The 20,093-nt window shown below is 47.5% G+C and overlaps 1 protein-coding gene across 1 annotated transcript in view; it reads right to left on the reverse strand.

Moving 5' to 3' along the window:
• Positions 1 to 20,093, reverse strand: part of rimbp2b (RIMS binding protein 2b) — a 349,606-nt gene that overhangs the window by 77,038 nt on the left and 252,475 nt on the right. The window contains exons 8-11 of the mRNA XM_086011890.1: positions 19,714 to 19,734; positions 14,008 to 14,209; positions 6,317 to 6,468; positions 1,811 to 1,887 (exon numbers count right to left, since the gene is read on the reverse strand). Of these exons, the coding sequence (XP_085868016.1) occupies positions 1,811 to 1,887; positions 6,317 to 6,468; positions 14,008 to 14,209; positions 19,714 to 19,734 (452 nt within the window). The remainder of the gene's footprint in view (positions 1 to 1,810; positions 1,888 to 6,316; positions 6,469 to 14,007; positions 14,210 to 19,713; positions 19,735 to 20,093) is intronic.

The following is a 20,093-nucleotide window of genomic DNA, read 5'->3' on the forward strand; positions in this document are numbered from 1 at the left end:
GAATTTTTCGAGGGGGTGACTAGGTGTGTGGATGAGGGTAGTGAAGTTGATGTCTACACGGACTTCAGTAAGGCTTTTGACAAAGTCCGCATGGGAGACTGGTCAAGAAGGTAAGAGCCCATGGGATCCAGGGCAATTTGGCACATTGGATCCAAAATTGGCTTAGTGGCAGGAGGCAGAGGGTGATGGTCGAAGGTTGTTTTTGTGACTGGAAGCCTGTGTCCAGTGGTGTACCGCAGGGATCGGTGCTGGGTCCCTTGCTGTTTGTAGTGTACATTAATGATTTAGATATGAAGGTATGAGGTATGATCAGTAAGTTCGCAGATGACACGAAAATTGGTGGAGTGGTAAATAGCGAGGAGGGAAGCCTCAGACTACAGGATGATATAGATTGGATGGTTAGATGAGCAGAACAGTGGCAAATGGAATTTAACCCTGAAAAGTGTGAGGTGATGCATTTTGGGAGGACTAACAAGGCAGGGGAATACACAATGAATGGTAGGACCCTAGGAAGGACAGAGGATTAGAGGGACCTTGGTGTGCAGGTACATAGATCCCTGAAGGCAGCAGGACAGGTAGATAAGGTGGTTAAGAAGGCATATGGGATACTTGCCTTCATTAGCCGAGGCATAGAATATAAGAGCAGGGAGTTCATGATGGAGCTGTACAAAATGCTAGTTAGGCCACAGCTGGAATACTGTGTGCAGTTCTGGTTGCCACACTATAGGAAGGATGTGATTACATTGGAGAGGGTGCAGAGGAGATTCACCAGGATGTTACCTGGGCTGGAGCACTTCTGCTATGAAGAGAGACTGGACAGGCTGGGGTTGTTTTCCTTAGAGCAGAGAAGGCTGAGGGGGGACCTGATTGCGGTGTACAAAATTATGAGGGGCATAGATAGGGTAGATAGAAAGGAACTTTCCCCCTTAGTAGAGGGGTCAATAACCAGGGGGCATAGTTTCAAGGTAAGGGGCAGGAGGTTTAGAGGGGATTTGAGGAAAAAACATTTTCACCCAGAGGGTGGTTGGAATCTGGAACTCACTGCCTGAAAGGATGGTAGAGGCAGGAACCCTCACAACATTCAAGAAGCATTTAGATGAGCACTTGAAACGCCATAGCATACAAGGCTACGGACCAAGTGCTGGAAAATGGGGTTAGAATAGACAGGGCTTGATGGCCGGCGCGGACACGATGGGCCGAAGGGCCTCTTTCTGTGCTGTATAACTCTATGACTATATCATTAGTGCGGGCCTCTGGATTACTAGTCCAGTAACGTTACCACTATGCCACCGTACCCCTAGGAAAGACTGGATAGCTGGATGAAGGAAAAGGGGTTGAAGGGATATGTGAATAAGGTGGGTAAATGTGATTCGGACTATTGCCTGTGTGGAGGGTAAGCACCAACATGGACTGGTTGGGCCGACTGGCCTGTTCTCGTGTTATAACCTCTGTGTATTTCAATGCTGCTCTTGTGCATTCTCACTTTGGGAAGGACTTTGGCAAAGCTTTATTTCAACAGAGAAGACAAATTGTACATTTGGAGTCACAGACCTGCCCGAACCTCTGGCCTCATAGCCAGATGTGAGATAAAATTCCTCAGAACTCACCTGGGCCTCTGGCTGAGGCACCTCATCAGCCTCGCCCTGCAGCAACGTGCTCCCCGATGACTGGGCATGAAGTAAAATTGCCGTAAAACTCAGAGGAGCAAGTGACTCGTCTGCTAGGATTGACAACTCACGGAGCTGACCGGGCCATATTTACAAGTCATGGAACAATACCCAACAGGCAAATCGTAGAGCGACCAGCTTACCTGTAACGGGCAACGCACAGGTGGACCCTCCCAGTGTACTTCATTTTGGGGTTCCCACCGTCTAGTTCAATGTCCATCTGTTATTGCAAAACAAAATTGGGAACAAAATCAATTTCCTCACAGATAATTTGAAAGAATCAAAGAAAAGAACTTGCATTTCTATAGCACCTTTTACAACCTCAGGACGTCCCAAACCAAATCCAGAACCAATGAAGTGCTGTTTGAAGTGTAGTCACTGTTGTAATGTAGGAAACGCTGCAGCCAATTTGCGCACAGCAAGCTCCCACAGACAGCGATGTGATAAAGACCAGATCATCTGTTTATTAAGGGATATATATTGGCCAGGACACTGGGGAGAACGCCCTGCTCTAGTGTAGGAAAGGAAAGCTACCTCTTCATCTATTATTCCAACACAAATCTTTATTTTGAGAGTTTTTATTGGTGTATGACATGGTTTCATTTCAAAGACTCACCTTGCTGTGATTGTAGAGTCAGAGAATCTCACAGCACAGGAGGAGGCCATTTGGCCCATTGTGCATGTGCCGGCTCTTTGAAAGATTCTCTCCAATTAGTCCCGCTCCCCCCTGCTCTTTCCCCATAGACCTGCAAATTTCTCCTTTTCAAGTATTTATCCAATTCCTCTTTTGAAAGTTACTATTGCATCTGCTTCCTCCGCCCTTTCAGGCAGCGCATTCCAGATCACAACAACTCGCTGCGTAAAAAAAAATCTCATCTCCCCTCTGGTTCTTTTGCCAATTACCCAATTACCTTAAATCCGTGTCCGCTGGTTACCGACCCTCCTGCCACTGGAAACAAATTCTCCTTTCATTTCATTATGGAGAAAGCACGACCCTGTTTTTTGTTAAACGGTAAATCTCGACCACAGTGTCAGTATCAAGCACAGCGAGGTGTAGAGAAAGCTCCTGGTAATTCTGCTTTAACAAGGTGCCTTAACCCCAACCTCAAGGTAATCCCCCACTGCACGAGCTTGAATTATTCCATTTCCCACATAAGCAGTCCTTGAGGCCTGTGAGTGTGATGGTCAATTAGCACAGAATTAAAAGAAAGATTAAATCATTTCCATTTCTATTGCATCTTCCATGACCTCAGGATGTCCCAAAGCGCTTTACAGCCAATGAAGTACTTTTTGAAGTGTAGTCACTGTTGTAATGTAGGAAACGCGGCAGCCAATTTACGCACAGCAAGCTCCCTCAAACAGCAAAGGAATAAATGACCGGATAATGGCCCAGAAATTCGGGTCTCCACGGGTGAGTACGCATGGGGTACTCACCCGTAGGCCCAATGGAAGTGCCGGTTTCCTGCATGCACTGCGCATGCACGGGAAACCGGCACTTCCGTTCCCCTGAACGAAGGGGTTCAGAGGTCGAACGCGTGCGCAGGAGAGGCTGCGCGTGCGCATCGAACTTCGTTTTTTTTTACAGGTTTTCCTGGGAGGGTAAGTCTCCGGTAGTTACACATTTAAAAAGCAGGTATAAGGCCTGCTTTTTACAAGGTAAGTGGTGAATTAATTAAAATTAAAACATTTTTTCCACAGGTTTATTATTTTTAAATACTTTAAAGCAAGGTAATTTTATTTTTAGCCCCATTAGAAAATAAAATTATTTTTTTCAAAAATTTAAATTATTGTTTAAAATAGTTATTTCATGTAATTTATAGTTTATTTAAAAAATGTAATGTTTTTAAAAAATTTATTTGAAGATTTAGTGATGTTTGGGGCCGTAGTATTTATAAGTTTTGACAGCTCTTCCTGTCAATCTTATGGATAGAGATTCCCTGCTCCGATTGGCTCTCCATGGCCCACGTGATCCCAGGGGACGCATCGAACTAACTGCGCCCCGGGATACACAAGCACTGCGTGCCGGCAGTTGGAGGAGGCCCAGGATCGGAATCCCACGCGGGCCCACAGCTCAACGGCCGGCGCGCTGGGTAAGTGCAGGTCGGGGGCTTGCACCCGCGGGAAGCCTCCGACACGAATTTCTGGGCCATTCTGTTTTAGTGATGTCAGTTAAAGATATAAATCCAGAAGCAGATGCTGACAGTGATGCAAATACAATAATGTGATTAGAATTGCCTGGAGATGTAAGCAAATTAGCTGAAGTGATTGTTCTATTTGGTGATAATTTAATTGTATTCTACCTGGTCTGGGTTGCGATCGGTTAGAAAAGAGCCCTGCTCCTCAGGCTGCCAGTTTATGGGACATTCATCGCTCGGGGGATTATGGGAATGTCTCTTCATCTACACAGCTCACCTTCAATTGTCTTGTGTTGATGAAGGGAAATTCTCGAAACGGCACCAGTGGTTGTACGTTCCTGAGGGTTCTAAGCTCTGACATTGAAGTGAGAATGTCAGGTTGTGCCAGGGGATTAAGTCATTTGATTGTGCAGCTGATAGTTCGCTCAAAAGGCAATAGTTGTCTGTCATTTGTCTTCTGGTGTCACTTTCTGAAGATTATATCCCATCCGCACTGAGTCATCAAACAATCACACCCAGACAGCACGCTAACTTACTTCCCCAAAGGTCACGGTGTTGGCTGGGGTGTCTTGTAGTGACTGCCAACTCGATGCCAGTTCCAATCCTTAGGGAAATACTTTGAGTTCTGTAGCATAGAAACTGCTGTTGGTTGTATTCGCGGGTAAGCTGTGAGTTACTAACAGTCTCTGGGAGAATTCTCTCCCATTGGGTTACCTCGAGAGATCGTTCTCATCAATCTCTGGGCTCGAATGTGTCGGGCCAGCTCATGAAAAAGGGGATTCTGCAAATCGACTGTGACCCGCAATTAGGAGCCCGTTAGACACCTGGAATAGCAGTGGGGGGGGGGCAAAGCCAGATGTTTGCTCAACAGAATTGGTGTAAAAGAAAGACTTGCAATTATCCAGCGCCTTTCACCATCTCAGGACGCCCCAAAATGCTTTATGGCCAGTGAAGTATTTTTTTTTGAAGTGTGGTCACTGTTGTAATGTAGGAAACGCGGCAGCCAATTTGCACACAGCAAGTTCCCACAAACAGCAATGAGATTTGTTTTAGTGATGTTGGTTGGGGGATAAGTATTGGCCAGGACACAAGGGAGAACTCCCCTGCTCTTCTTCAAAGTACTGCGGTGGGATCTTTTACATCCACCTGCGAGGGCAGACGGGGCCTCGGTTTAATGTTTTATCTGAAAGACCTCCAACATTGCAGCATTCCCTCAGTACTGCACTGGGAGTGTCAGCCTGGATTTTTGTGCTGAAGTCTCTGGAGTGGGACTTGAACCAACAACCTTCTGACTCAGAGGCGAGAGAGAGAGAGCCCACTGAGCCATGGCTGACATTTTCGGATTGGGCATTACTAAGTGAAATACCGGTTTGACTGACCAGAGGTTTGAAACCCTTCTGCAAGGATTCAGGGAGGGAAGCCACACAATTTAAGATACTGATAGCCATCCCCCTCCCCACCCCATAGAAGTGTCTGCTGCACCAGACATGGGAGAAGGTAGCTTAAAATTGGCACCATACATTTGACTCAAAGACCGGGGGTCACGGCGCACAGCTCTGGGAGTCTAGTGTCTCCAGAATCCTCGCAGACCATGCAGTCAACCAGCACACTCACCCCAACACAAGGGAATCACTGAGAAACTGGGAGAGGTATCACATCATAGAATCTTGCAGCACGGAAGGAGGCCATTCGGCCTGTCGAGCCCGTGCCAGCTCTCTGCAAGAGCACTTCAGCTAGTCCCACTCCCCCGCCCTTTCCCCGTAGCCCTCCAAATTTTTTCCTTTAGGTACTTGTCCAACTCCCTTTTGAAAGCCACGATTGAGTCTGCCTCCACCACCCTCTCAGGCAGTGCATTTCAGATCACAACCACTCGCTGTGTAAAAAAGTTTTTTCCTCATGTCGTCTTTGGTTCTTTTGCCAATCACCTTAAATCTGTGTCCTCTGGTTCTCGACCCTTCCACCAATGGGAACAGTTTCTCTCTATCTACTCTGTCCAGACCCCTCATGATTTTGAACACCTCTATCAAATCTCCTCTCCTGAGGGTTTCTGCCTCTCCCACCCTTTCAGGCAGTGAGTTCCAGACCCCCACCACCCTCTGGGTGAAAAAAGTTCTCCTCAACTCCCCTCTAATCCTTCTCCCAATGACTTTAAATCTGTGCCCCCTGGTTATTGACCTCTCTGCTCAGGGAAATAGGTCCTTCCTATCCACTCTATCCAGGCCCCTCATAATTTTATACACTTCAATTACGTCTCTCCTCAGCCTCCTCTGTAATTTAGGAAACGCGGCAGCCAAACTGCACACAGCAAGCTCCCACAAGCAGCAATGTGATAATGACCAGTTACCCCATTTTAGTGATGTTGATTGAGGGATAAATATTGGCCAGAACAAATATTGATTAGAACTGAGAGTTACTCTAATCGTCAGGTGAGATTGTTCTACATAATGTCCTGAGTTTGATCTTTTTTTTGTCTCTTAAACAATGACGTTATCGAGTAACATAACGCTGACTGACCTCGGAGAGGTGGCCCTGCCTTGGGCTGCTGGGTCTGGACCTAGACAGGAAAGTCGGTTTGACAGAAAGTAGCTCTGGCTTCCCACCAGACATCTGAAGGGGCCTGATATATTCGGAGATCACTGATCTGCCACCAGAAGGACTTTCATTGCCTGAAAAAAGAGCAAAAAGAAGAGATTGGTCCTCAGATTGACTGATCTGTCATCTCACTGATCCACAGTCACAGAAAAAATCACAGCAGATTGAACAAGCCTGTGTCTAAGGCTGTATTTCTATTTTAAACTACGCGGTGATCTGAAAAACACCAGGTACACATGGCAATGTCCTTCTAGACTAATCCTACTGCAACTTGTTCAGCAAGGTCTGAGTTAAAATCAAGACCATTTCACACAGGAGGACTAAATCCTGGCCTGTTTTCCTTGTCGGTCCTTTTTTGGCTCCAGACTAGATCACAATTTGTCCATCACTTTTCACACTGTCTGAATCCGCCGCACAGTTTTGATGCTCAGTGTTACCCTGTAGAGTTAATCCTCTGAGCAGAAACTGTCAAAGGTCATTTATTCTCAACCGATATGAGCAATACCATGTTAGTCCAAACACACCCAACTCTTGGCTTCTTAACCTCCTGACAGGGACATTTTACATCGGATTACATAGGATATACGGCACAGAAACAGGCCATTCGGCCCAACCAGTCCTTGCCGGCGTTTATGCTCCACTCGAGCCTCCTCCCGTCTTTCCTCAGCTTAACCCTCTATTCCCTTCTCCCTCATATGCTTGCCCAGCCTCCCCTTAAAGGCATCCATACTATTCGCTTCAACCACTCCCTGTGGTAGCGAGTTCCACATTCTCACCACTCTCTGGGTAAAGAAGTTTCTTCTGAATTCCCTATTTGGTTTCTTGGTGACTATCTTATATTGATGGCCTTTAGTTATGCTCTTCCCCACAAGTGGAAACATTCTCTCTGTATCCACTCTATCAAAACCTTTCGTGATTTTAAAGACCTCTATTAGGTCACCCCTCAGCCTTCTTTTTTCTTTTACGAATCATTATAGACCCCCCAATCATTATAGACCCCCAAATCATTATAGACCCCCAATCTCTCCTCGTTCGCAAGATGCCAAAAGCAAATTTCTCCACTGTCAACCCAAAGCTAAATGCAACAACAATACACTTGACAGAGAATGGGAAGATGAGGACATTAACTATTTAACAGTGAGAATGCAATCTGGCATTTTCCAGTCACTAACAGACTAAGCTCATGCTCCACTTGGCAACAGTGTTGGAATACGGCCGCTGTACCTCATTGAACTCTCACCGACCCATCATTGACCCCTCACTGACCTCTCAACCCCTCACCGACCTCTCAACCCCTCATCGACCTCTCAACCCCTCACCGACCTCTCAACCCTTCACTGACCCATCACTGACCTCTCAACCCTTCACCGACCCCTCACTGACCTCTCAAACCCTCACCGACCCATCACTGACTCCTCACTGACCTCTCAACCCCTCACCAACACCCCTACTGACCCTTCATCGCCCTCTCACCGACCCCCCATTGACTGGGTGGCAAGCTGCAAAATACTGCCTCTATAATTGTTGACTAGTTTTCCCAATACGAGTTATCTTTGGCTCGGATCCTACCATTTAATTCGTCACTAGATTTTAAAAAATCATGGGCTCCGTTACCAAGAGTAATTATGGACATTAAAATCAAAAGCTGACTCCGAACAGCGAGTTGCCAATCTTGCCCGTGCTGTCACTGAGGTGTGAACATGGAATCACCAGATGAAGAAAGACCAAAGTCCATCGAGTTCGCCTTCTCCCATCCTGGTCATCGATGATCCAATGATAATGGAGTTATTGACCAATCACAGCGATCAATCTCTATCAATGAGTCTACAACAGACCCAGACATGAGGCGAGGAAAACTCCCAGTGGTGGAGAGCTTTGGGAACCAGAGGTCCAGAGACACCTGTTCCTCCCGAGCTCGCTGCACTCCCCACACATCACGGCTCAGATTACTCCTATACTGTGTCCCAATGTGTTATTTTCTGAAAGAAATCTATCTAATTTGCATTTGAGTGAATCAGTACTGTTCCACAGATTGGCCACTTGTTCACTGAAATAATATTTCTGCAGATTAGTTTTGAATTTACCCCCTTCAAGTGAAGGCCGTGTCCTCTGGTTCTCCAGTTCTGGACACGGTGAAACAGCTCGTCATGGTCGGCATTGTCCAGTCCTTTTTGAATCCTAAAAACAGCAATCTCATCACTGCGCAACCTTCGCTTTTCCAAGGAGAACCTGCTCCAATTTACATAATTGCTCCTCATAATCCAATCCCTCCATCAATCATGGTTTCTCTCCTCTCCATCCTTTCAATAGTTGCAATGTGCGGAGCAGAGATTGTCAATGATTGAGTTTACATTTGCATATAGAGCATTCTTCATGAGCTGTCGTCAATTCTTCACCACAGGCGTCACGAGCAACAATCATCCTACGATGTTATTGGGACCAATCCTCTCATACCCATCATCGCGCTGTCACATGACCATGGTCCGAGCATCAATCCATTGATGGGCATTGTGGGAATGTGCGCGACAAGTCGCATTCATATCGCGCCTTTAACGTAGTAAAACGTCCCAAGGAGCTTCACAGAAGTGAATTCAGCCAAAATAAAAATTGACATTAGGTCGGTCTTAAGGAGCGTCTTAAAGGAGGAGAGAGAGGCGGAGAGGTTTAGGGAATTCCAGAGCTCGGGGCCCGGGCAGCAGAAGGCACGGCCGCCAATGGTGGAGCAATGGAAAATCGGGAATGCGCAAGAGGCCAGAATTGGAGAAACGCAGAGATCTCGGAGGGATGTGGGGCTGGAGGAGGTTACAAAGATAGGGAGGGGGGGGCGAGGCCATAGAAGGATTTAAAAACAAAGATGAGAATGTTAAAATTAAGGTGTTGCCAGATCGGGAGCCAGTGTAGGTCAGCGATCACAGCGGGTGATGGGTGACCGGGATTTGGTGCGAGTTAGGCTACGGGCAGCAGAGATTTGGATCAGCTCAAGCTCACGTACTGTGGAAGATGGGAGGCCGGCCAGGAGAGCGTTGAATAGTCGAGTGTCGAGGCAACAATGGCATCTCCTCCTTTAAGACTCTCCTGAAGACAGACCACTTTGACTAAGCTATTGGTCGCTCCTAATCTCTCTCTCTGCATCCATTTTATCCTCATGCCTCTGTGAAGCACCTTGGGACAGCTTTCTACATTTTTAAAAAGATATAAATTGCTGCTGCTCCTTTACTACTGCGATTGTCTAAACTCGATCCACTCAGAAACCGCGATCGGCAGAGGGAAGAACCTTCCACCCATCAATTGAGACTCCTTTCTAAAGCAGGTCCCAGAAGACTATTAACTCACAGCCTGACCGAATGCCCAGTGTTAACGGTCTTTAATCCAGTGCCGCTCAGCAGCAGGTGAGCTTAGGCAGGGGCAGAGACGGGCGATGTTACGGAGGTGGATGTAGGTGCTATTGGTGATGGAGAGGTCTTGTACCATCAGGACAAGTGAGGACCACGTGTGTTGCTGGTCTGTATTTTAGTGATGAATGTAGACCATAGGACAACTAAAAACAATTGCAATGTTTATGTTGCAAAGCAATAAATTCAACAACTTGTATTTATATAGCGCCTTTAACGTAGTAAACTGTCCCAAGGTGCTTCACAGGAGCGATTATCAAACAGAATTTGACACCGAGCCACATAAGGAGAAATTAGGACAGGTGACCAAAGGCTTGGTCACATGTTTTAAGGAGTGCTTTAAAGGAGGAGAGAGAGGCGGAGAGGTTTAGGGAGGGAATTCCAGAGCTTGGGACCCAGGCAGCTGAAAGCACGGCCGCCAATGGTGGAGTGAAGGAAGTGGGGGATGCTCAAGTGGCCAGAATTGGAGGAGCGCAGAGATCTTCACCCTCTGTTGGGCTTGTTTCAAAGAATAACAAGGCGTTGGATATTTATTTATCGCATTCCGTGCTTTTCGTGAAGAAGGAAGTACTGAACTTGAAGGGGGTCAAGGAATTCTGTGAAGCAGGAATTGATGGGACAGCGTTAGATTCTCAGATTCCACAAGGCAGCCTGATTAATCTTCCCAGCACAATTTTAATTTTAGAATCCGGCAGCTTTAAGTTTAAAGGTGAATAAGATTAATCAGATCGATACCCGTTGATAGCAATCTCAGCACTGTGCAGTGGCACATTCGGTCCTGTGCAATCGCCGACATTCATCGAACACTGGCATCATTCTCCCGCCTCAGCGAATTAGGTTTCCACCGCGTCTTTTTTAAAATGTGTTTTAGATGAAATACATTCACCGAATAAACACACGACCAATGCTCAGACCCACAAGAGCGCTCGTGCTGACGTAGTTTCATTTTTTTCTGAAACCCAATTCACAATGATTGCCTCGTTAATTTGCTCTTTTCCCGAGGACTGCAGGGCGCTGGGATTCTGATTGGAGCCAATGGCCCAATCCCAGCAGAGTCCCTGGACCTGGAGCTGGTTCTGCTGGGATTCGGCCCCATGTTTTAGAGAGAGGCATTTTCCGATGGGGGATGGGGGAGGTGGGGGGAGTTGCTTTGGGCAAATCTTCTGCCGGTCCCGTACTGTGCCAATGGGGAATCTGGGAATTTTCTGGGGTACACCAGGAATTCCACCCAGCATGTCCTTAGCTGAGAGCCGATTAATGCATCGGGAAAGGCCCCAAAGAGAATTGATCTCCGAGATAATGGAACAACTACCTTAAAACACACAGGCACAGCGGTTAATAGGAGAGTGGACAATGGGAGTGGGAATAATTGGGAAAGGATCAGGGTTGAAGTGTTAGTAATTCAAAATTCTGGTTCTGGGCTCGTCCTGGGAGATGAGGTGATGGTGGAGCAATAGAATGATTCCAGAGAAAAAACAGATCTCAGCCCCTCTTTCCATAGTTTCTGAATCAGCAAGGAACGGAAAGTTTATATTTAGAGATTATATTTAGAGAGAATTGGTTGGTCTCCAGTAATGTTTCCTAAATTAAAGTCCAATTAACTCTGGGCTCAGATTATCTCAGCACCAAAACTCAGAGCTCCCCGAGAGAAAACCAGCTGATCTCAAATTCTAACTTAATTACTTTATTCTCAACTTTTTGCTTCTTATCCGATCCCTGAAGCACATCCTGTTGGTATGGGAACCAGTTTCTTTGATTTTATCCGGCCCCAATGTATTATGCAATGGCTGCTTAGAAATACAAATTCTGATGACACATCCCACCCACTTTACACCCCAGGGGTAGGTTTCTGGGTCCTGACAACTCACGTCTCACCTCAGCTACACATCTTTCGTAACTTTACACTGTCACCTTGGCTCAGTTGGTAGAATCACGGAAGGAGGTCATTCGGCCCATCGTGCCTGTGCCGGCTCTCTGATTCTCTCCAATTAGTCCCGCTCCCCCCGGCTCTTTCCCCAGAGCCCTGCAAATTTTTCCCCTTCAAGTATTTATCCACTTCTCTTTTAAAAGTTACTGTTGAATCTGCTTCCACTGCCCTTTCAGGCAGCGCATTCCAGATCACAACAACTCGCTGCGTAAAAAAAATTCTCAACTCCCACTGGATTTTTTGCCAATTAAGTTAAATTCCGTGTCCTCTGGTTACCGACTGTCCTGCCACTGGAAACAGTGTCTCCTCATTTACTCGATCAAAACCCCTTATAATTTTGAACACCTCTATTAAATCTCCCCTTAGCCTTCTGTGCTCTAAGGAGAACAACCCCAGCTTCTCTAGTCTCTCCATGTAACTGAAGTCCCTCATCCCTGGTACAATTCCAGGAAATTCCGCCTACTTCCACCTCTCTAACATCGCCCGTCTCCGCCCTTGCCTCAGCTCATCCGCTGCTGAAACCCTTATCCATTCCTTTGTTACCTTTAGACTTGACTATTCCAATGCACTCCTGTGGCCTCCCACATTCCACCCTACGTAAACTTGAGGTCATCCAAAACTCTGCTGCCCATGTCCTAACTCACACCAAGTCCCGTTTGCCCATCACCCCTGTGCTCGCTGACCTACATTGGCTCCCGGTTAAGCAGCGCCTCAATTTCAAAATTCTCATCCTTGTTTTCAAATCCCTCCATGGCCTCACCCCTCCCTATCTCTGTAATCTCCTTCAGCCCCACAATCCCCAGAGATATCTGCGCTCCTCTAATTCTGCCCTCTTGAGGATCCCTGATTATAATCGCTCAACCATTGGTGGCCGTGCCTTCTGTTGCCTGGGCCCTAAGCTCTGGAATTCCCTGCCTAAACCTCTCCGTCTCGCTACCTCTCTTTCCTCCTTTAAGACGCTCCTTAAAACCTACCTCTTTGACCAAGCTTTTGTTCACCTGCCCTAATTTATCTTTATGTGGATCGGTGTCAAATTTTTTGTCTTAAAAATACTCCTGTGCAGCACCTTGGGACGTTTTACTACGTTAAAGGCGCTAAATAAATACAAGTTGTCATTGTTGTTGTAAATTTCCTCTGCACCCTCGCCAACGCCTAGATTTTAGCACCGTTGCCTCTGAGTCAGAAGGATGTGGGTTCAAGTCCCACTCCAGAGACTTTCATCTTTTGTGGACCAGTTGAAGAATTTTCCCAGGGTCTTGGACAAGATTTCTCTCTCTACCATCTACCAAATAAAACCAAACTGACTGGTCACTCATCTCATTGCTGTTTGGGGGGAGGTTGCCAGACCTCTAGAATAACATCAGTCACTGCACTTCAAGGACTGATTCATAGTGTGAGTAATGTGAGCCGTGATGTGTGGGGAGTGCAGCGTGCTCGGGAGGAACAGGGGACTCTGGACCTCTGGTTCCCAAAGCTCTCCACCACTGGGGGTTTTCCTTGCCTCATGTCTGGGTCTGTTGTAGACTCATTGATAGAGATTGATCGCTGTGATTGGTCAATAACTCCATTATCGTTGGACCATCAACGACCGGAATGGGAGAAAGCGAACTCGATGGACCTGGGTTATTTTCATCTGGCAATTCCTATGTTCCTGTGTGAAATGTTTTGATGTGACTGTTAGAACTTGCATTTCTACAGCGCCTTTCACCTCAGGCCGTCCCAAAGAACTTTACAGCCAATGAAGTACTTTTGAAGTGTGGTCACTGTTGAAACGTAGGAAACACGGCAGCCGATTTGTGCACAGCAAGCTCCCACACACAGCTCTGTGATAATGACCAGATCTTCTGTGATTTTTTTTTTTAGTGATGTTGGTTGAGGGATAAATATTGGCCCCAGGACACTGGGAATAGCTCCCCTGCTCTTCTTCGAAATAGCGGCCGTGGGATCTTTTACATCCACCTGAGGGGGCAGACGGGGCCTCGGTTTAACGTCTCATCCGAAAGACAGTGATGCTGGGTCGTATAATGGAGTATGCAGAAGATATTAACTTGGACGGTGAGATGTAGAGTATGCACTCTCACTCACACCTTATCCATTGAGAGTCCGACAGTGTCAATGGACACTGGACATCAACCCAAACACCAATCCATGCTGACCACCTGTGTTGCCCTGTTCTCAATGACAGCAGCCCACAGTTGCAAGAAGTGTGACCATTAAAGGCTGCGTGAAATGACCGGAGATGGACAATCAACCTCAGTAAGATACAAGTATTACCTCCAGATAAGTTCTCCTACCTCTGGCGAGTGGTGTGGCCAGTCCGTTCATCAGCTGAGACGGGGACTTGCAGGGTGAGACCGGGCTCTCGCACACTGACGCAGGGTTGCTCAGTAGGTCAATCTTACCGGCGGTCTGCCGAAATTTCTCCAACTCCCTGGAGAGGAGATTGAACTGTTCGCTCTGACTCCGACATTTCTCCTCTAACTCTCGGACCTTGGCCTGTGCGGGATACACACACATACACAAGTCTTTCAGGACTTCACAGACACCTGGCTCAGGACAGACAGAGTTGTGTCATAGCATTCTTTAATCTCCCATTATTGATCACAGATCACTGCGAACTGTTCTTGCTGTCACCCCTGGTTTATTGCTTATTAAATCCTAGACAGATATCTGCGCTGTAGTCAGTAGGGCCTGGAACTAAAAGTCAATTCAATCCATTTGCAGGCACCCCCACCTCGACAATTCCTTTTACACCACACTATTTAAAGATACATCTGTAGACGGACTGTGTCATCGCTCCCTAAAGCTGGTAACGGGGACTGACCATCAGCTGTCCATGATTGAGCCACCACGGAATGGACTTTAGATTCACAGCACCCAACCGTTACAGCCTGAATAATAAACCCAGGCCCAGAAATACAATCGCGCCCGAACATGGGCCTGGAGGGGTCAGGGGCACAGGGTGTCGGGGGGCACGAGGGGGGAAGGTGCTGGTGGGGAGGGGCAGGAGGGGGTGGAGCAGGAGGGGGAGGGGGAGGAGGGGGTGGAGCAGGAGGGGGAGGGGCAGGAGGGGGAGGGGCAGGAGGGGGAGGGGGAGGAGGGGTGGAGCAGGAGGGGGAGGGGCAGGAGGGTGTGGGGCAGGAGGGGTGGGGCAGGAGGGGGAGGGGGAGGAGCAGGAGGGGGAGGGGCAGGAGGGGGAGGGGCAGGAGGGGGTGGAGCAGGAGGGGAGAGGGTGTAGCAGGAGGGGGAGAGGCAGGAGGGGGTGGAGCAGGAGGGGGAGGGGCAGGGGCAGGAGGGGTGAAGCAGGAGGGGGAGGGGCAGGAGGTGGTGGGGCAGGAGGGGGAGGGGGTGGAGCAGGAGGGGGAGGGGCAGGAGGGAGTGGAGCAGGAGGGGGTGGAGCAGGAGGGGGAGGGGCAGGAGGGGGTGGAGCAGGGGAGGGGCAGGAGGGGGTGGAGCAGGAGGGGGAGGGGCAGGAGGGGGTGGGGCAGGAGGGGGAGGGGCAGGAGGGGGGCAGGAGGGGGAGGAGCAGGAGGGGGCAGGAGGGGGAGGGGCAGGAGGGGGTGGAGCAGGGGAGGGGCAGGAGGGGGCAGGAGGGGGAGGGGGAGGAGGGGGTGGAGCAGGGGAGGGGCAGGAGGGGGAGGGGCAGGAGCAGGTGGGGCAGGAGGGGGAGGGGCAGGAGGGGGTGGAGCAGGGGAGGGGCAGGAGGGGGAGGGGCAGGAGCGAGTGGAGCAGGAGGGGGGTAGGAGGGGGGGCAGGAGGGGTTGGGGCAGGAGGAGGAGGAGGAGGAGGAGGGGGAGGGGCAGGAGGGGGGCAGCACGCGGGGGGCGAGGGGCAGAAGGTACCAGCCGCCATCTTGGACCCATAGGCGTCCATTTCACGCCTGAAAAACTGGCGCAGATCGATCCAGTTTCTAGGCCCACCTGGGTATTTTTCCAGATACATTTTACAACATCAGTAGAAAAACAAATTGAGACAAATTAATCAGATTTTTATAAATCAGATCCAGGAACAATCTGTTCCTGATACAGTCCAATCCAAAATGGAAACAGTTTAGCATTAGGATGTGTGATCATGTTTTCTATCAGATAATCACTTGTAGTTACCAGCTGTAACATATTGATTGTGCCTTTTTTTTGCTAAATTATTCATGATTACACTTAAGAACATAAGAATTAGGAGCAGGAGTCGGCCATTCGGCCCCTCGAGCCTGCTCCGCCATTCAATAAGATCATGGCTGATCATCGACCTCATCTCCACTTTCCTGAACTATCCCCATATCCCTTAATTCCTTAATATCCAAAAATCTAGCAATCTCTGTCTTGAATATACTCAACGACTGAGCCGCTACAGCCCTCTGGGGTAGAATTCTAAAGATTCACCACCCTCTGAGTGAAGAAATTTCTCCTCATCTCAGTCCTAAATGGCCGACCCCTTATTCTGAGACTGTGACCCTTGGTTCTAGACTCCCCAGCCAGGGGAAACATCCTCTCAGCATCTACCCTGTCAAACCCTGTAAGAATTTTGTATGTTTCAATGAGATCACCTCTCATTCTTCTAAACTCCAGAGAATATAACATGGTAACATGATAGAAAAAAAACCTTCACACTCACAATTTCTAAGAACATAAGAATTCGGAGCAGGAGTCGGCCATTCAGCCCCTCGAGCCTGCTCCACCATTCAACATGGCTGATCTTTGACCTCATGTACAATCAGGCCTTGTTAACCGTGTTTGGGGAAAATTGCTGGCTAAAGATGGGCTAATTCCTGACTCTCAGTGCGCACCGACCTTACATCAAAGCTTGTGTAGCGAGAGACAATTAAATTACTCAGATCCCTGTCTGCAGGCTGGTTAGCAAACAACATGCTAACTGGGCAAGCAAGGATGGTGCATTGCAAAGCCACACCTGTGTATAATACCCACAGGTATGTGTCCACATACCCTAATTTCTGGATTGGACATACATCTTTCAAAAGTCTAGCATCAAAAGTGATGAGTAAGAGATTAAACAATGTAGAATTCATTGACTGGACTCTTTGAGACAGCCAGAAACTAAGCTTCAATGTTGCACTTTCATTGAAGTAAAATAAATGCTCCATTTTAAGCCTATTTGATTCGAGCTGCAGTGGATTCTGTTGGCGAGAGCCACGGTTTGAGTTCTCAGTGGAGACTGAGCTCGCCGTAAGGACAGGATTCCGACAGTTCTGGGATCGGGCAGAGGACAACAGAGCTTTATCTGACTCCGAGTCGTGGAAACTACTCCTGAGCCAATGGTCACTCCGTTCGGATAGAATGGATAGCAGAGAGGTCAATAACCAGGGGGCGTAGATTTAAAGTAACTGATAGAAGGATTAGAGGGGAGTTGAGAACTGTTTTCACCCAGAGGGTGGTGGGGTCTGGAACTCGCTGCCTGAAAGGGTGGTAGAGGCAGAAACCCTCATCACATTTAAAAAGTACTTGGATATGCACCTGAAGTGCTGTAACCCACAGGGCTACGGACCAAGAACTGGAAAGTGGGATTAGGCTGGAGAGCTCTTTGTCGGCCGGCACAGAGACGATGGGCCGAATGGCCTCCTTCTGTGCTGTAAATTTCTATGATTCTCCCTCTGGATGTCAACCCAGTCTTTGGAGACTAGATTCTAGTCTAGAAATTAGGTGTAAGTCATTAAGATAATAACACTGAAAGAGGAAAAGGATGGACAGGGTGCAAACTGTTAGTTATTTTTATTTAAGGCTGGTTTTAACTATTCGTGTAGTTAGTTTTACAATAATAAAGTTACCCGCTAAATATGAGCAATGCTTTTGGGAAGCTGACCATCAATGCTGGGACAGAGGCTGCAGACTCCATCCAGCAGTCTTTCTCACCCGCATTTTTCAGATCTGAGAATTCCAAGTCTCGGTTCAGGACTTGTGTCAAGGGACCTACAGAATGCATAAAGAACAGAGAAAGAGAGAGAGAGAGTCGAGGGGCAGAATCTACTGCTTCTGTTCCTGATCTCGGTCTTCGCCCGTTTACAAATGGTCCCCATGGTGTGAAGATCGAGCCCAGTCTTCAGGTGGAGCAGTGTTGGAGGGCCGGCGATAACTGCGACAGGAGGAGGCCATTCAGCCCCTCAGGCCTGCTCCGCCATTCAATCAGATCACGCCCGATCTGTATCTCAACCCCATTTATCCGCCTTTGCTCCACATCCCTTGACACCCTAACCCCAACAAAACCTATTGATTTCAGTCTTGAAGATTTCAATTGATATTGGGACTAGGGCATGCCGACAGATTCTGTCCTGGTTTTTATGTAATGCTTTGATTTTATATTATTTTTTATGTTAAAAAGCATGACTTAGAGCAAGCTGGGAGATGTGAAACAGCGGCTCCACACTGAGTAATACGAGTGTCTGCTTCCTTCTTCAGTTTCCATTATAAATGTGGACATAGGAATGTATAATGGAAATATAAAAATTAGGACAGAATGTCTCACTTTAAAATAGGGACTGAATTAGATCTGTGCCTTGGTCCAATGATCTCCGACCATCCAACCTCACCACCTGATGACTACACTTGATTTCGAATTAGGGAACCATCCCTCCAGGATTGGCCTGGAATCTCCAGGAATTTAAGATTAATCTCCGGGACACTGCGGGGAGCAAAAACCCCAGAGAAAAATCACAGGGCGTTAAAAATAGTGTTTATCTTTAAATAGTCTCTGAACTATTTTTTTATTAGTTATAAAAATTTCAGACAGGAGGAAAATGGCTGTTTGCCGGACAGTGAAGAATTGTCCAATTGGGTAAGGAAGAGTCTGTTCACTTTCCGACTGGCCGTGGGGAGGCGGGGCGCCACGAGGACAGACATGTTGGGCGACCAATGGCGGGAGTGGGAGGTGGAGCAATTGGAAGTGGGAGGTCATGTGATTGAAACCTCCTGGAATATGTCCAACCAAAGTTGGCGACATTATGTTGACTCCCTGTGGACACCATGGGAAGATAACTAGTATTTTTCATAAAATCGCAAATCTATTTAGTGACAGCGAGAAGTGTACACCAGCAGTCAATCTACGTGGCATGTTATTAACGGTAGAACTTTCCCAGCGTAGCACCAGTTCCCCCAACAACACAGAGGTGGGAAGAGATTGAATCGGGAATATAAAAGAGGGAAGGACAGGGAACGTCCATGTTGCTCGATACGCCATTTACCAATCTTACTTTAGATGCTAGTCCTGATCAAGAAATTAGGGTTTGTTTTTCAGCAGATTAAAACCAGCAAATCTCTAGAAGCAAACTGGAGAGAGGCTCATGTATCCCTCGCAGTACAGGCAGCAATGATAATAGCCCAAGGCTGGTGCATTACTCGAGAATCCTTTTGCAAAACCATTCCATTCATCCCGTGGAGGAGTTCCTTTTGCCGGCGTGTTGCTTGAATAGCGGTACGAGTTTCATGAACATTAAATAGTGAAGAGCAAACAAAACAAGACTGTGCTCGCTCTGAGCACAGCAGGACTCACCAACCAGTCATCGCAATCCTTCTCATCCTCTTGCTCAGACTCTGTCACCCGGAACAAGCACAGTGTCATTTGCCCTCTGCATTTTTCTCTTTTGCAAGTTTCTACAGTTTATAGAATCTGCACTGTTACTGGCGTTTGGAATTGATGCAGATCTGGGCCAGACCCAGTCTTCCCATCTTTAGCTAGTTTTACATTTTCGGTGTTCCTTTTAAGCTGAGTTTGTAGCTGGAAGACTATGCCAACTAAAAGGAAAAGGCAGAGGTTTGTGAAGTGATTTTCTGTTGAATATCACTTCAAACACCCACAAGTAACTTGCCCGTTGGGATATCCAAATCCATCAGTTAATTTTCCAATGACTTTTATCGATTATTGCCGTTGTGTGTGTGTGTGTGTGTGCAAAACTTACAAAACAGGACAAATAGCAAGTTGCCAATAGGTTACCCTAATGCAAAGATCACACCTAAAAACAAGAAGACTAGCTACCACATCCTGTTTAAGGATACCTGCATGCTGTCCAAGGTGTTCTGGATTAGGTGCAAAGCATTAAAGTAAAGAAACATCAGGACACAAAATTTACACATCTGGACACACATAACAAATACATTTTCTCACATGTTTGACTGATACAACTTTGCATCGAACCAGTACATAAAGTGGGTGGAAATGTGTCTCTGGTCACTCTATCAAATCCTTTCCTCATTTCACTCATCTCCCTGTAACTGTTCAGCATCGCCTGCTCTCCTCTACCCAATGATTGTGTGCCAGTCACCCCTCTATGCCCACCGTCAACGCAGCCCGTGAGCTGACAATCAGAGGCTAGATTAAGGAGGCAGGAAGGTTTGCATCTGGTTTTATAAGAAAGAAAGACTTGCATTTCTATAGC

This window comes from Somniosus microcephalus, chromosome 19 (assembly GCF_052327205.1).
Source record: "Somniosus microcephalus isolate GS21.2 chromosome 19, FLI_Smic_1.0, whole genome shotgun sequence".
NCBI classification, from domain to species: domain Eukaryota; kingdom Metazoa; phylum Chordata; class Chondrichthyes; order Squaliformes; family Somniosidae; genus Somniosus; species Somniosus microcephalus.